Source organism: Chiloscyllium plagiosum, unplaced genomic scaffold (genome assembly GCF_037043375.1).
Source record: "Chiloscyllium plagiosum isolate Xiang-an unplaced genomic scaffold, Cpla_swu_hap1 HiC_scaffold_47, whole genome shotgun sequence".
Lineage (NCBI taxonomy): Eukaryota > Metazoa > Chordata > Chondrichthyes > Orectolobiformes > Hemiscylliidae > Chiloscyllium > Chiloscyllium plagiosum.
The window spans coordinates 2,693,760-2,709,576 of NW_028270185.1; the positions used below are offsets into that span (position 1 = coordinate 2,693,760).

Sequence of the window (15,817 nt, forward strand, 5' to 3'; positions counted from 1 at the left end):
GACATCAGGCTCACCAGTCCATAGTTCCCTGGATTTTCTTTACCACCATTCATTAGTGGCACCATGTTAGCCAACATCCAGTCTACCAGCACCTCACCTGTGACTATCGATGATACAGATATGTCAGCAAGGGGCCTTGCAATCACATCCCTAGCTCCCGACAGAGTTCTAGGTGCTGGAGATTTATTCACCTTTAGGCTGGATAGTCTGAGGCTTTTTTCAATGAGTGTTGGAGGTTGAGGTAGCCTAATGGAGGTTTATGAAATCATGATGGTGTATAGCCAAGGTCTTTCCCCTGGAGAGGCAGAGTCCAAAGCTAGAGGGTTTAAGGTGCGAGGGGAAAGATTTAAAAGGGACCTGAGGGGCAACGTTTTCATGCAGAGTGTGGACATTTATGGAATGAACTGCCAGAGGAAGTGGTGGAGGCTGGTACAATTACAGCATTTAAAAGGCATCTGGAATGCGTTTAGGAAAAGTTTAAGAGGAATACGGGCCAAATGCTGACAAATGGGACTTGATTAATTTAGGATATCTGGTCAGCGTGGACAAGTTGAATCAAAGGATCTGTTTCCATGCTGTACAGCTCTATGATGCTATAACGCTGAATGCTGTCAAACCTCTTGTGTTGGGGATGCACCCATCCACATAAGTGATGAGTATTCCATCACTTTTAGAATTGTGCATTGTAGATGATAGTCTTTGGGGAGTTGAGGATAAGTTACTTACCACAGTATTTTTATGTTCTGATTCACTCTGTACCCAGCATGTGGTACCCAGCATTCATGTGGAGTGTCTGTTTGAGTTTCTGGTCAGTAGTAACCCCAAGGATGTTAATCTGTTTATCTTCATATATTGGGGTTCTCTAATAAGGGCTTGATTCAGTTAATAGTTTCATGTTTAAGACTGGTTGGTTGTTTTTCGTTCATCTTGCATTTCACAACTTAGCTGACCAAGAGAGAGCCAGCTGTTCAGCCATTGAAGCATGGCTTTGAGTTTTGTGCTTTATTCACTCTGCATTAGTTTGACCTGAGCCTGGAGAAAATGAGGACCGCAGTTGCTAGAGGTTAGAGTTTGAGTAAGGTGCTTGAAAGCACAGCTGGTCAGGCAGCTTCTGAGGAGCAGGAGAATCGACGTTTCAGGCATAAACCCTTCATCAGGAATTTCTGAAGGGCTTATACCTGAAACATCAATTGACATGAGCCCGGTCTGATTGAGGAGATCATTAAAATATCAACCAAAATGAAGGCCTCTAATTTTCCCTCAAGTTTGTAGAGAAGAGTTCTCATTGGTTTTCCTCCATTGTAATCTGTAGAATGTTCTTATTTTCTACTTCATCCTTATGCTTGCATATGTGTATATTATTAAACAAGAATATACTTAACTGCTTGATCTTAACAAAGTACATGATCTATAGAGCAAAGCCTGCCTACCATGGCAGAAAATTCCCTGGGAGGTCACTGTTTAGTGTGGCACATAATAGAAAACTACTGGATGAGGGATACACAGGCTAAAAAATCAATCTGTTCAATTTTGTCCTGGGTTATCATTTCTAAACGTTCAATGAAATTAAGTCACTTAGTGGACTAATTGAAGAAAAGCAGCATGTATTTGGTAAAGATAAATTGGGTTTACCTAGCCTGCTTGAGTTTCTTGATGATGAGGGTCTTTGAAGGGATTTTGATGTAGTGCACATAGACTTCCAAAGACATTAAAGTGTCACATAACAGGTTCTGTCAGAAGCCAGACTCCATGGAAATAAAGGAATGATAGTGGCTTGGATGCAAAGTTGAATGAATGATGGGAGCAGTAGTGGTGAATGTTTTTTTGACTGAAAGAAGATATGGTGAGGGATTCCTTGGGGAGCTATTAACAGGACCAAGACAATAGTTTTTCTTTGTATTAATGACCTAGGCTTGAATGGGGAGCTATTTCAAAATTTGCTATGCCACCAAACCTGAAAGTTTTCTGAACCTTGTGACAACAGTGATAGACAACAGCAAATATTATGAGTTTGTGTAATAGCTGGGCAGATGACACTTAATATTGACAAATGTGAAGTGATGCATTTTGGCAGGAAGATCAAGAGGTGGCCACAGGAGCATAGAGTTCTGGGAGTACGCCTGCGCACCTTACTGGCAAAGCAGTTTGGAAAAAAATGGTTAATATGGTATATGGAATCTTGGAATTTATTTATAAAGGCATAGTGATCAAAAGCATGGAAGTTGTGGTGAACATCTGTCTTTAAAGTGCTGGTTGCCCTCAGCTGGAGTATTGTGTCCAGCTCTGGTCACTTCATTTTTAAAAGGTTGTAAATGTATTCATAACAGTGTTTAAAAAAAGGATTTACAAGAATGCTTCCAAGGTAAAGAACTGTAGTTATCTGTATGGATTGGAGAAGCTGGCCTGTCTTCCTCAGAAGAGGAAATTGAGAGCAAATTTGATTAGTGTTCAAAATTGGAAGGAAATGTCACAGATGGAGGGACCCTTCCATTTCGTAGAAGACTTGAGAAGCAAAAATTGCAAATTTGAGACAAATTGGAAATAAATCTTGTAACACTACAAGGGGTTTGAATTTGGAATGCCCTGCCTATAAGGGTGATGGAGGCAGATTCATTCAAGACCTCTAAAGAAAAATAATTTGCAGCACTACAGTGAAAAAGACAGTGGAATAACAATCTAAATATTAATTTTTAACAAGTCACTAATCCAGAGTTCCCTTTTATACAGAAACTTAAATTTAAATTTATCAGATAAATACTGCCTTTTGACTGCATATGTGAGCCGAAAATGCATTGACTTTGAGGGTGACTGAAAGATATTGAAAGTTTGTGATGGCAGAAAGCTTTATTTCAAATGATTTGAATTTCACTTTGTTCATTTTGTAGCTTTCATCAGCCAATGGCATCAGGATCCAAAGGAAAAGGTTGTTCTACAATTGCTTTCCCATCTTCCTTTACTTCAGCCTGGGAATGTGGAGGCAAAGTCGGAATATATGAAACTGCTCCAAAAGGTGTTGGCCTATTCCATCGATAGCAATCTCTTCATCGAAGAGAGTAGACAGCTGTTATCCTATGCACTAATCCATCCTGCCACATCACTGGATGACCGGAGTTCTCTAGCCTTATGGCTAACCCACTTGGAGGAACGCATTTCAACCAACTACAGTTCGCAAAATGTGAGCCCAGCAGACTCTATTTACACAGGCGTGTACAACCAAAATCAAAGGCAGAATGTTGAAGACAAGCTAAATGAATGGCAGAGTCGAGCAGACAGTGGCATGTGCATAACTGTCCCTGCTTGGCAGGACAAGCCAATGACTTGTGAGAATGGACATTTGCCTCTGCATACATCTGCATCGGTGCCATCTGCTATCAACAACATTGGAAGCAATGCAAGTACAGGTAACTTAGACATTTAATGATCAAGTTTGAACCCAAAAGATGGCTTATGCTTGAAGCCTTAATCTAAATGTTTCTGGTATGATTGCAATATGTTGTCACCTTGTAGTTACCAAAGATAAATTTGTTGAGTGGAATAGCCCCCCGCAACAAAAATGGACATCGTAAAGACAACTTTTATTAGGTAATTCTGAAGCTTTTTGGCATTGTAAGTCATTAAACTCTGCCAAATGTGTTAGGAAAAGGTCATTGTTTTGACCCATACTAATCTGTGTACCAAAAGGTCCATGACTATCTTCTTTATTCTTAGTGCATATATCTATATCATAAATGATGGTGGGACGTTTGATTGTGAAACTCATTATAGAGATACCTGATATGCTCCTCTCTGTACGTAACAACTTTCCAGCAAAGGTTCCTTAGCATTATTTGGAAACAGTAACACTAGCTGAACGTTTTTAATTGCTATAACTCTGAAATTGCTTTTGCATACAAACTGAAAGACATACTAAGTTCAAACACTGCTGAATCAGTGCCTCGAAGGCTTATAAATCCTTTGTATTACAGCACAACTGATGCCATTCAACCTATAGCACCTTCGTTGGTGCTAGATCTTCAGTTATTAGCTGCCTTACCCTCCTTGCAAAATCACTTTCAGATTATAGTTTTTCTATTCATTCATGAGTTGTAGACATCATTGGCAAGGCCAGCATGTATTGTTCATTCCAAAGATCAGTGAAGAATTAACCACATTCCTCTAGGTCCGAGTCACGTAAGTCAGAATAGGTAAGGGTGGCATGTTCCTTCCCTGAAGAATGTTTATGAACTAGATGGTTTTTCCCAACAAGCAGCAATGATTTTGTGGCTATTATTAGACTCCTAATTCCAGATTTTAAAAAAAAATTCAGACCTCGCCATCTGCCATGGTAGAATTTGAACCCATGTCCCCAGGACATTACTTGGGTCTTTGCACTAATAGTCTAGCGATAATATCGCTAATCCAATGCCTTCCCATAAAGAGTCCCCATTGCATGTACCCAAAAACACTTGTGGCTAAGCATTTTATGCTCTGGCTTGTGCATTCTGGTCCTTGGTTTTCAAGTCTGTGTCCTTGCCTCTCCCTATCTATGTAATATCCTCCAATTCTCAAAGATTTCTCTGTTCCTAAATGACCTCTTGTGTATGCCTAATCTTAATTTAAGTCATGATGGATCCTTAAAAGCCACTCTTTTTGACTAAGCTTTTTTAAAAAAAATTCCTTGTGTGGCTCAGTGGAAGTCTTTTACTGACAATCCTGTGAAGAGCGTAATGGCATTTTGCTTTGCTAAAGGTTCAGGGTGAAGATAGGTTTTTATAGCTTTGTCCTTCATTTTTCTAGTGACCTGGAATCTGGTTAAGAGTTCACTATTTTACTGCAAGAAAAAACTTTCACTGTATAGTTCATTATATATAAAGACATATGAGTAACGCTTAACCATCCAATGATTAAAAGTCCTAATTTTGTCCCAGAAAATAAAAGTTATGCATCAAACAAACAGGAAAAACTTGGATTACTGGCACTTTTATGTCCTCTGAGTGTCCTGATGTACTTTCTAGCCAATTAATTATTTAGTCACAGTTGTTGTAGCTTACTAATAATTTTGTGGTGACTCAATGCCTGCTAATGTTGAGCTCTGCTTATACTAATGTTTAATTTATTTGTATCTGCACTGGAACCACTTACTAAAATTGTCCAATGTTTTTTGAACAGAACAACACAGTTAAAGGCCCTTCGGCCCTCAATCTAGTGACTAATAATGAAAAGTAATGATCAGGTTCGTAAATGAAGAATAGCAAGGTACGAGTGCTGTGCACTACTGAGAATTGGATCTCGGCAAAATGGTTAGCATCTTTAAAACATACTGAGTTAACTTGGGTAGAATCTAGCTAACTGCTTTTCTAAAAGTTTTTGAACCAGTAACTTGTCTGCTGTACCATATTTTAAGAATCATTCATTTGTTCCATCTGCTCCTCTCAAGGTTTTTTTAGCAGTAGAAATATTTTAAGCAGTTCAGCGAGTTGTTCCAGCAAATTGCACCATAGGATAGTTTATGAATTTCACCAGACTTTATGAACATGGCAGTGTCACTTGGAATAGGCCGAAGGGGGAGCATAACGAGGACAGCAGTCCTGCAAAGAATGTCCATCTATTTTGACTATTATAAGCTGTTCTGTTTTTGGTTGACTGGCATTGACCAAGGCCTGGGAGCTGAAGGGCAAAATATGGTCCAAGAGGGTACTAAAGGAGGGAGAAAATAACTTATCTACAACAGACATTTTCTGTTTTAATGTTACATAATAGAAAACGTGTGTTGGAAAAGCTGCAGAGAATATTCAGTGCTCAACTGTGCCAATAGTGTCAGCCTATATATAGATTAGAACAAAAATGCCTGAAGGCAGTACATATCTACAGCTGTTTTTCTCCTCCATGCAGTCAAATAAAATTATGCATCTAGTACGTTCTGTGAATGACATGCACATGAAACAAGTAGAAATAAATGATTGATTTTAATCAGTTATGATGAGATGGCGCTGTTTAGAAATCATTGGCAGCAGACCAGTTCTGATTAGGGTTTTCTCTTGTGCATAATGTATGTACTGAAACACACTCTAGAGATGCAGATGTCCCAGTGCTGTCATGTGTTTTTCTCTCCTATCTTAGATTTGCCATCAACAGTCCAGAAGTGCAATTTTTGCATTGCATTCCTATAGGGATTTTTTCAAAACATGCCAGAATATCTGAGTAGATTGAGCGAGTCACAAATATGATATACCATATAGTAACTATGAATGCACAACTTTTGCACGTAACAAGTGTTGAGTTACTGAAGTTACTGTGTAAACCAAGTACTTTTGATGGGCAAGAAATTGACTAACTACCCTACATAATTATTGTCCCTGTAGATGAGCCTTTAAAGTAAAAACATTTATTTGGTCATTTTGATATGCTGCAAGGACATGTGTAGTTAACGTTCTTCGGTGCCAGTGGGAATTGTCAAGCAGAGATCAACCGCATTGCTGTTGTCTTTTTTTAAAGAGTAGCATTGGCAATCCAGTGAAGTATAATCATGATCATGAACTTGTTGAGCTTAATGGCTCTCTTCTGTGATATAAATACCATACTTACTCCCATATTACATTGAGGCAAGTGCAGCACTTACTGTGTAAAGCGTTCTGCAGTCTCTGTTGCTCTATTAGAGTACTAAAAAGAAAATCATGCTCGTGTGACCCATTGACTTTTTTTTTCCAATTTGGGAAGTATGATTCATATGCTGCATTATTCCCTAGCTGTGATCTCACCCAAGCAATGAGGTCCAAGCCTTTTAGCAGCACTGCTTTGCGTAGGCTGCTAGGACTACCTTCGTGTTTACATTGTGTATTTGCCATCTTTATGGGAAGTCTCCTTCCTTCAATAACACATCCCAGTCTCTTAACCTTTCACCATCATCAGAAAGTGGTGAACATGAATAAGTCATTGTAGCTTCTCTGCAGTACACTGGCATTATGCTGGCCACTCCAGACCAAGTGCTTTTCTTTTTTTTTTACAAAGTTGTTTTTGGGGAGGTTGGTGGGAGAAGAATCTTCTTGTGAAACTCTAACATGATGACAGTAATTGTTCATACATCCTATAGGTCTTTTTTTAAAAAAATATTGTGCACAAGCTATTTTAATGTTTCCAACTAACTTGTATTTACATGGTGATGCCATAGTTTCATCCCAGACACATCTTGTCATAATGTTCATCTGTTTTCATTGAATCATAGGATTGCGACAGTGTGAAAAGAGGCCATTTGGTTCTTCGAGTCTGCATCCCACTCATAAACACGCCCTACCAATTCTATCCCCATAACCCCACATTTGCCATTGCTAACCCATCTAACCTGCACATCCCTGGAGGAGCAACTTAGCATGGCCAATCCACCTAACTTACACATGTTTGGACTGTGGGAGAAAACCAGAGCATCCGGGAGAAACTCTGCACAGTTGCCTGGAGGTGGAACCAAACCCCCCAAAAACAAAGCAAAACACTCAGACACTACAGTTTTACCTCCTTCATCTTTATTCTGGGCCCTGGAGGGAGAGAGACAGATCACTCATGTGCACGGGGACATGAGTTCTCAGTCTTCTCTCTCGAACAGCAGTTTCTTAACGAAATATATAGTAATTTTACAGGGAGGAGCATCCAGATAAGGCAACATATATATTGATTGGGTGATGTATTGATTACAATCAGTAAGTGTCAACAGTAAAGATTAAGCCATCTGCTGTTACACATTCAATGTTCTTAACCTTAACTGGCTTCACATAATGAATACTTTTCACCTTGTTAAACTGACCTTACATACTGAACACTTCTACATAATGAATGCTTTTCCACCTTGTTAACCCATTACCCTTGGCTCCAGCACCCCATTTTTAACTGCAAGCTCTTATCTGATCTGAGTCATGCTCAGCTGAAGCTTTGTTTCACAAAACTCAAAACTTAACTCTTTCCCTTCCTGCCCATACCGTGTACACATTCTCACCAGGTCTGTGACCTTATGAGGCAGTAGTGCTAACCACTGAGCCATTATGCTGCTTATTTTTGTTTTTGTGGAGGTTTGTGAACAGTTTGTTTTGGCTGCATATTTACATGTTTCACAGTTTGAATCTACAGAGATGACACAACTGTGTTTGAATACTGAAGGAAATGTGCCTTGCTATTGATTGTTTGGCTTGTCTTTGAGACTTGTTAATATGCTGTATTCTCCAGTCTGAAGAAATTATGTATAATTAAGGTAGTTGAATATTCTGGCTAACAGAATTACATCAGTTAGGAAGCAATCAGTTATGCTGGATTTTTCCTTTTAATCACCGAACTTGCCTTCATGATCCTTACTTTCCCCTGTTCCTGTGAAGGAAGGTAAACTAATAATATTGCTTTCACCGAAAAGGTAAAATGAGAGGAAAATCTTCAATGAGAGAAGACCCTTTCACTCCCCTCCCCTTCCCCGATTTGAATTATTTAATCCACTTCATTTCTATAAAAATTATTTATTATTGTATTTACCAACTGAAAACTGGTACCGAGATATTTAGTCAGTGAAGTTTCTAGTGATGACCATGATTTTTGAGCATACAGATTTCTATGGGATATAAAATTAATTCTGCTCCTTTGGGGAATAATGCATCTATTTTCAGCAGTCCGAGTGGGAGAAGGTGCTTGCTATTTATTAGGGGGAAGAAACGTTGTGGGGGATGTAAAACAACAATTCTAATGAAAAATGCTGTAGACTGGCTCTCCCCTCTCCATCCCAAGACACAGTCAAGATTAAGGCAATAGGAAAAGATGATTGGCTAACTTTTTTTCTCCACTGATTCAAAGCCCAACCTTTTTTGTACTAAGTGAAAATTCTAGTAACTGGATTTGAACTCCTGCATGTTAAGTAAAGCTCAGTGAATTTTATTATTTGCTGTGTTTTAATTACTGAAGAGGTCTCGCTGGGATACTTGCTATTTGATATTGTAGAATTTAAATAGCAAATATTAAAAACTTGTGGCAATCTATTTATTGGTATTTTAAAAATCAATTTGTATTTATAATGCAATAAAATGCTCCAAAGCACTGTTCAGTAGTCATATGAACCAAAACCTGATAAGTCACATAAGGAAGTATTGGGGAAGAATGATTAGAGTTCGGTTTTAAGAAATATCTTAAGAGGAAAGAAATGCACAGAGGTTGAGAGAGGAAATTCCAGAGCTTAAAGCTCTGGCAGGTGAAGCAAGACTGCCAGTGGTGGAGCAGTAACTTGAGAGAAGAAGGAGAAAATGACCTTTCAGAAGACTGATTTGGAGATGCCAGTGTTAGACTGGGGTGTACAAAGTTAAAAACCTCACAACACCAGGTTATAGTCCAGCAGGCTTGATTGGAAGCACTAGTTTCCGGAGCGCCGCTCCATCATTAGGTGGTCGTGACAGCCACCTGGTGAAGGAACAGCGCTCCGAAAACTAGCGCTTCCAATTAAACCTGTTGGACCATAACCTGGTGTTGTGTGATTTTTAACTTCTCAGAAAACTAATCTTATTGCAACACTGAGACAGGCAATCACTTACTCTTGGTTCACCTCTCAGTAAATTTCCAAGTTTTGCTGCTGCTTTCCATTTGACCCAGGCACTCATTTATAATTTTAAATTATTTGTTCATGAGATATGGGGATAATAACAGGGTATTATTTATCACTTATCCCTAAAGGGACAGTTAAGCGTCACAGTAATATTACTGTGGGTCTGGAGTTGGATGCAGGACAGACTAGGTAAGAATGGCAGATCTCCTTCCCTGGATGATAGATTTCTTCTCTAAAGGACATCAGTGAGCCAGATGGATTTTTACAATTGATAGTGGTTACATAGTCATCATTTGGCCAGTTTATATTCTAGATTTTTATTGAATTCAGATTATGCCATTTGCTTTATTGGGATTCGAATCCATGAGCCCAGAGCGTTAGCCTGAGGATTTGGAATATTAGTCCAGTGATTAACATTACATCAGTGTCTCCCTCAAGCGGAATAGAATATCAAAACTTATTTTTCTCTGTCCTGTGAAGCATTCCATATGTTTTCCATTAACACACAACAAACTTTTCTACCTGGGCAATTTTGATTGTAACTTTTCTTTAAAATTTGGCTTACTGGTAAAAGACCATTCACTTCTATTCTCATTTGTGGTTCCAAACTGTGGCCCTTTTACTGTACTTTGTATGCTGTTTCGTTACTAATAAGCCAGCTGCATAACCTCCCATTTATTTTAAAAAATCATTTAAACACATTTACAGCCAAGTTCTGACGCTGTATCTAGTGACTGCCAGCAAACAGATGGGCTTCCTCCGTTAGGTGCAACGTGACCGGTTATAGATTTTATTCTGTCAAATGGGAAAGTTCTAGACCTCCTCTGGAGCCTTCAGCTGGTAAATCAACTGAGATCATCAGTGTCAAGGTATTGTAATGTCTGCTCCATGTGCAGTATGAAATGGCACCAAATGAGGTGATGTCTTAGCATGGGGAGGATTGACTAGCTAATGGCAGAGAAGAGATGAATGGTTCATTTTCAGGTTGTCAAGCTGTCACTAAGGAATACCATGCAAATCAATTCTAGGGGGCTCAAATATATACCTACCATATCAATGATGTGGATGAAGGGACTTGAATATGTAATAAATTTGCTGATAATATATTGTTGGGAAGTAAGTAGAGAGCACAAGAGTCTGCAAAGGGATTTATGCAGACTAAGTGATCAGACAAAAAGTTCAGTATAATGTAGGAAAACATGAACTTATCCACTTTAGCAGGAAGAATCGAAAAATCAGTGTATTACTTGAAAGGAAAGCAACTGTGGAATGTGACAAAGGGATCTGGGTATCCTGGTCCATGAATCAAATGACATATTTGCATATCATTGAGGAGGTTCGTTGAAGATTAACATTTATTGTAAAGGGAATAGGGTCTAAAAATAGGGAAGTGTTATTGCTGTTATGCAGGATTTTAATCCAACCACCTCTGGAGTATTGTGTACAGTTTTGGTCTCCTTAAGAATATAATTCCATCAGGAGCAGTTCAGAGAAAGTTCACTGGTTCCTGAGATGAAGTGGTTATCTTTTGAAGATTGAATTAGTTGAGTCCATACCCAGTAGCATTTAGAAGAATTAGAGATGACCTTCTTGAAACATAGGATCTTAAAGGGACGTGACAGGGTGGATGCTGAGGATGTTGCAGTAATGTGAAGGACTCTAGAACTGGGGACATTTTTAAAAAGGCATCTCAATTAGAAGCAAATATAGTGAATGCGGGCTATCTGAAATAAAAACAAAAATTTTTGGAGAATCTCAGTATGTCTGGCAGTATCTGTGGATAGATGAACAGTTATCCATTCAAGGAGAGGCCTAGTTGCTGGACAGTTAAACCAGAGAGGAGAAAGTGAGGACTGCAGGTGCTGGAGATCAGAGTCACAAAGTGTGATGCTAGAAAAGCACAGCCAGTGAGGCAAAATTCAAAGAGTAGGAAGATCGACATTTCGAGCGTAAGCTCTTCAGGAATTATAGAATGAATTGTATTTTTGACTGATGAGGGTTATGGGGCAAGAACTGGAAAGTGAAGTTGAAGCTGTGATCTTATTGATTGGTGCAGGTTGAAGCGGCTGAATGCCTTCCATTTCTTGTGTTTAGTAATTATCCAATCATTTGAGGAAATTAAGGAGGGTCTCTTAACAGTGTGGTGAGATTCTGAAAGTTATTATCGTGTGAAGTGGTCTAGATGGATAGACTGGAAACTTTTGAGATGAAACTAGATAAACTTTGAAGGAGAAAAGAGTAAAGGATACTGCTGAGAGAATGAGCTGAGGAGAAATGAGACGAGGCTCTTTTGATGCATAAACGCCAAGCATTCTTGAGGTGCTGTGTGGCCTGCTCTGAAAGCAGAATAGATTGTCTGAAGAGCATATTTTGTAAGTATAGTTTCAAACCTTTGAATTGATGTTTCTGAAAATATAGAAGTTGAAATGAGTTTGTGCAAGTATTTTAAATCATTCTGTGCAGTTCAACCAGTCCTATAGTCCAATTAAGAGCACGAGCAGCTCAGAACTCCAATCTTGGACCTTTAAAAGCTGCCAAGTTTCTCAGTTAGTTGTCACTGTTCAATGTGAAATTGCAGTATAGGCAAACACAGATGGTACCTTTTACTACTGCAGTGGCTGGAATGATGAGGAAATTGCTGTTGACCTCAGTACCCATGAGCTCGTGACATGAAATATTAGCACAATTACTCATTTGAGGGGCATTTGGTAGAGGTAGAGCAAGGCATAATCCTGCCCTCTATATGATGTGAAGGCAGGAAAATCCAATATTGAAGTATTTTCCAAAAAAAAGTAATGCTGAGGTTCCCCCTAAAATGAGTGATCTACTAATGAGTATAGTCTCAGGATAGCAGCTAATTTCTAAACTAGGTGGTGGAAAATTTCAGTATTGTTGCACATGCTCACTGTACATTAGCCCCTATAGTATTGTACATAGTGTTTCATCAAGGCTTTAACTATTTAATCTAATCTAAACAAATGGAGTACTGACACAACAGACCCATGAGTGAGTGCCATAAAGTTAGTAGCACTCAGTGAATGGTAACCCAGAAAATGTAGAGGAGGGAAATTAGCTAAATGTAACCTCATTTGCGTGAATAAGCTATAATTGTCCTTTTATCTGAGAGACTTGTTCTGTGGCAGTGTTTCTCAAACTTCTATTTTGATTGTAAGGTATCCTTTTCAAATGATTTAGTGATCACTGATTTCCCCATCCTGTAGATATAATCGCACCATGAAACTGCTGCATGTAGAATGTTTTAATACTGCCTTTGAGTGCACAGGCATTCACTAACCTATCAATGCGAGGTACTGTTTCTCACTACAAACTCCCTTGCAGAGGGACCAGGAGAGTATACCTCTGGCTACTACTCATACCAAATTCAAGTTGTAAAAGAGTCATGTTAAGACTTGAAACTTCTAACTCTCTCTTTCCACAGATGCTGCCAGACCTGTTGAGTTTGGCCAGCACTTTGTCTGTATTTCAGATTTGTGGCATCTGCATTATTTTGCTTTTATTTGAGTGCTATTCATTCATTTTGCTGTTAACCATGCCGCAAGTCTTTGTAGGCCCCATTGCGAGAATTGTTAGCAAATGTAAACTTCTGTAAACCAAGGCTAATAAAGTACATTCTCCCTTCTGTGAATTATTTTGCATTTTTGACTTTGTAAATAGTGAAGTTACTTGGTGTTCAGGTTTCACTATCTGTGATCTACTGTTTTTGAGTAGCCCTTGGTTTTAACATAGTTGAGTGTTTGTTAAGCAGAATGTCCCACCTTTAGTTGAAGTCTGTGTTTAGATGTCAAACATTGTTTATGCTGTGGAAAGATGGCTTTACTTTTTAGAATATTCTAATTCCAATATTCATTACAAAAGGGAGTTTGAAAGAGTCCTTTCTTTTAATTGCCTTGTGCACCTATTCAATATTTTATGCATTTGAACCTTCCAATTATCACTTGTGTGAGAGATGTTTTTGCTCTTTCACGTCATACTTTTTAGATCTTCTCAGATATGTTGAGATTCTTGAGTCCTGTCTTAAATCTCACAGCACGAATAGTCAGAGTAATGTCAGTGACAATTCTGCACGTCATCCAAAAACAGCAGTTGATGTTAGATAAATTAATCTTAAAATTGAGAGTTTTTGTAAAGCAAAGGTATTACGAGAGATGGACCATATATGGAGTTAGGCCATAGCTCAGCCATGATCTCATTGAATGATGGGACAGGCTTGAGGTGCTGAGTGGCCTTCTCCTGTTCCTAGTTATCCCTCAGCTTAATTTAACCAAAGTTTTGAAGTATGTTAGAGGTGGTGTTCGTACAGAGTATAATATTTCTGGTGTAATATTTGGTGCTGTTAGAGCACTGAGTATTTATCTTTCCGGCTCTAGATTTTTCAGCCAGGAGGACTGAAGGCATTTCAGGAAGTGGGCAAGTGTTACATTGAATATATTTCAGTTACTTTGAAAAGGAGCATGTACCTGATTTGTTTATGCAGCTTCAGCTGGAGCCCATGCATTATCTATTTAGACTGCTGAGGCCCTGTTAGTGTTCACAATAGTAGCTAGGATTCTAAAATAGTCAATTGAAATGCATAACCATATCTATTAACAACAAAGAAAGAGAGGCTAACTTGTAATTTAAACAGAGCTGGGAAGCTAATTACTCTTGCAGGGCTGAACACTTGAAGCTCTCATTTTAGGCATTATTTTTTGTTTTGCCACAGAGGGTGGTGGTGGTGGAGGGTTGTTTTTCAGGCTGGAGGTCTGTGACCAGTGGAGTGCCACAAGGATCGGTGCTGGGCCCTCTACTTTTTGTCATTTACATAAATGATTTGGATGTGAGCATAAGAGGTACAGTTAGTAAGTTTACAGATGACACCAAAATTGGAGGTGTAGTGGACAACAAAGAGGGTTACCTCAGATTACAACAGGATCTGGACCAGGTGGGCCAATGGTCTCAGAAGTGGCAGATGGAGTTTAATTCAGATAAATGCGAGGTGCTGCATTTTGGGAAAGCAAATCTTAGCAGGACTTATACACTTAATGGTAAGGTCCTAGGGAGTGTTGCTGAACAAAGAAACCTTGGAGTGCAGATTCTAGCTCCTTGAAAGGGGAGTCGCAGGTAGATAGGATAGTGAAGGAGGTGTTTGGTATGCTTTCCTTTATTGGTCAGAGTATTGAGTACAGGAGTTGGGAGGTCATGTTGTGGCTGTACAGGACATTGGGTAGGCCACTGTTGGAATATTGCGTGCAATTCTGGTCTCCTTCCTATCAGAAAGATGTTGTGAAATTTGAAAAGGTCCAGAAAAGATTTTGCAAGGATGTTGCCAGGGTTGGAGGATCTGAGCTACAGGGAGAGGCTGAACAGGCTGGGGCTATTTTCCCTGGAGCGTTGGAGGCTGAGGGGTGACCTTGTAGAGATTTACGAAATTATGAGGGGCATGGATAGGATAAATAGGCAAAGTCTTTTCCCTGGGGTCAGGGAGTCCAGAACTAGAGGGCATAGGTTTAGGGTGAGAGGGGAAAGATATAAAAGAGACCTAAGGGGCAACCTTTTCACGCAGAGGGTGGTACATGTATGGAATGAGCTGCCAGAGGATGTGGTGGAGGCTGGTACAATTGCAACATTTAAGAGGCATTTGAATGGGTATATGAACAGGAAGAATTTGGAGGAATATGGGCCGGGTGCTGACAGGTGGGACTAGATTGGGTTGTGATATCTGGACGGCATGAACGGGTTGGACTGAAGGGTCTGTGTCCATGCTATTCATCTCTATGACTCTCTAAGTTGTTTCTTATAAATTTTTCAAATAAATTAATGTGCCATTTTTAATTTTCAGTTCTCCAAGGCCAAACTCAAACCAACCACAGTCCTCTCAAGCGCTCAGTTTCCCTCACCCCACCAATCAATATGACAAACCAGTCTGCAGTCAGCGAGTGGATGTCTCCAGATGACTTACGTACCAGAGCAGTCTACGCCCCATCAGACCATGCACCTCTCTCCCCACAGAGCAGCATAGCCTCTTCTGGGAGTGGTGGCAGTGAGCAGACTGAGGAACAAGGGTCAAATCGCAATACATTTCAGGAGGAGGGGAGTGGCATGAAAGGTAAGAGATAATGACCAGGTTATCGGATCAGAAAATGTAATGGAACAGAAGTTTAAGTTGAAAGTCTACAAAAAAGTTTGGAGTAAGCTGAGAAATGGGTGCAACTTTTCATCCAGATATAGAAAAGGGTGTAAAAGTAAAATTAGCAATGAGGATTTTAAAAATATGGA

At 39.4% G+C, this 15,817-nt stretch overlaps 1 protein-coding gene across 3 annotated transcripts in view; it reads left to right on the forward strand.

Annotated features, from left to right (window-relative positions):
* samd4b (sterile alpha motif domain containing 4B) overlaps positions 1–15,817 on the forward strand; it is an 89,714-nt gene that overhangs the window by 39,135 nt on the left and 34,762 nt on the right. For 2 of the 3 annotated variants that reach the window (XM_043680711.2, XM_043680712.2), the window contains exons 3-4: positions 2,886–3,401; positions 15,381–15,647. In XM_043680711.2, coding sequence (XP_043536646.1) covers positions 2,886–3,401; positions 15,381–15,647 — 783 coding nt within the window. The remainder of the gene's footprint in view (positions 1–2,885; positions 3,402–15,380; positions 15,648–15,817) is intronic. The other variant, XM_087984045.1, reaches the window with a different exon arrangement.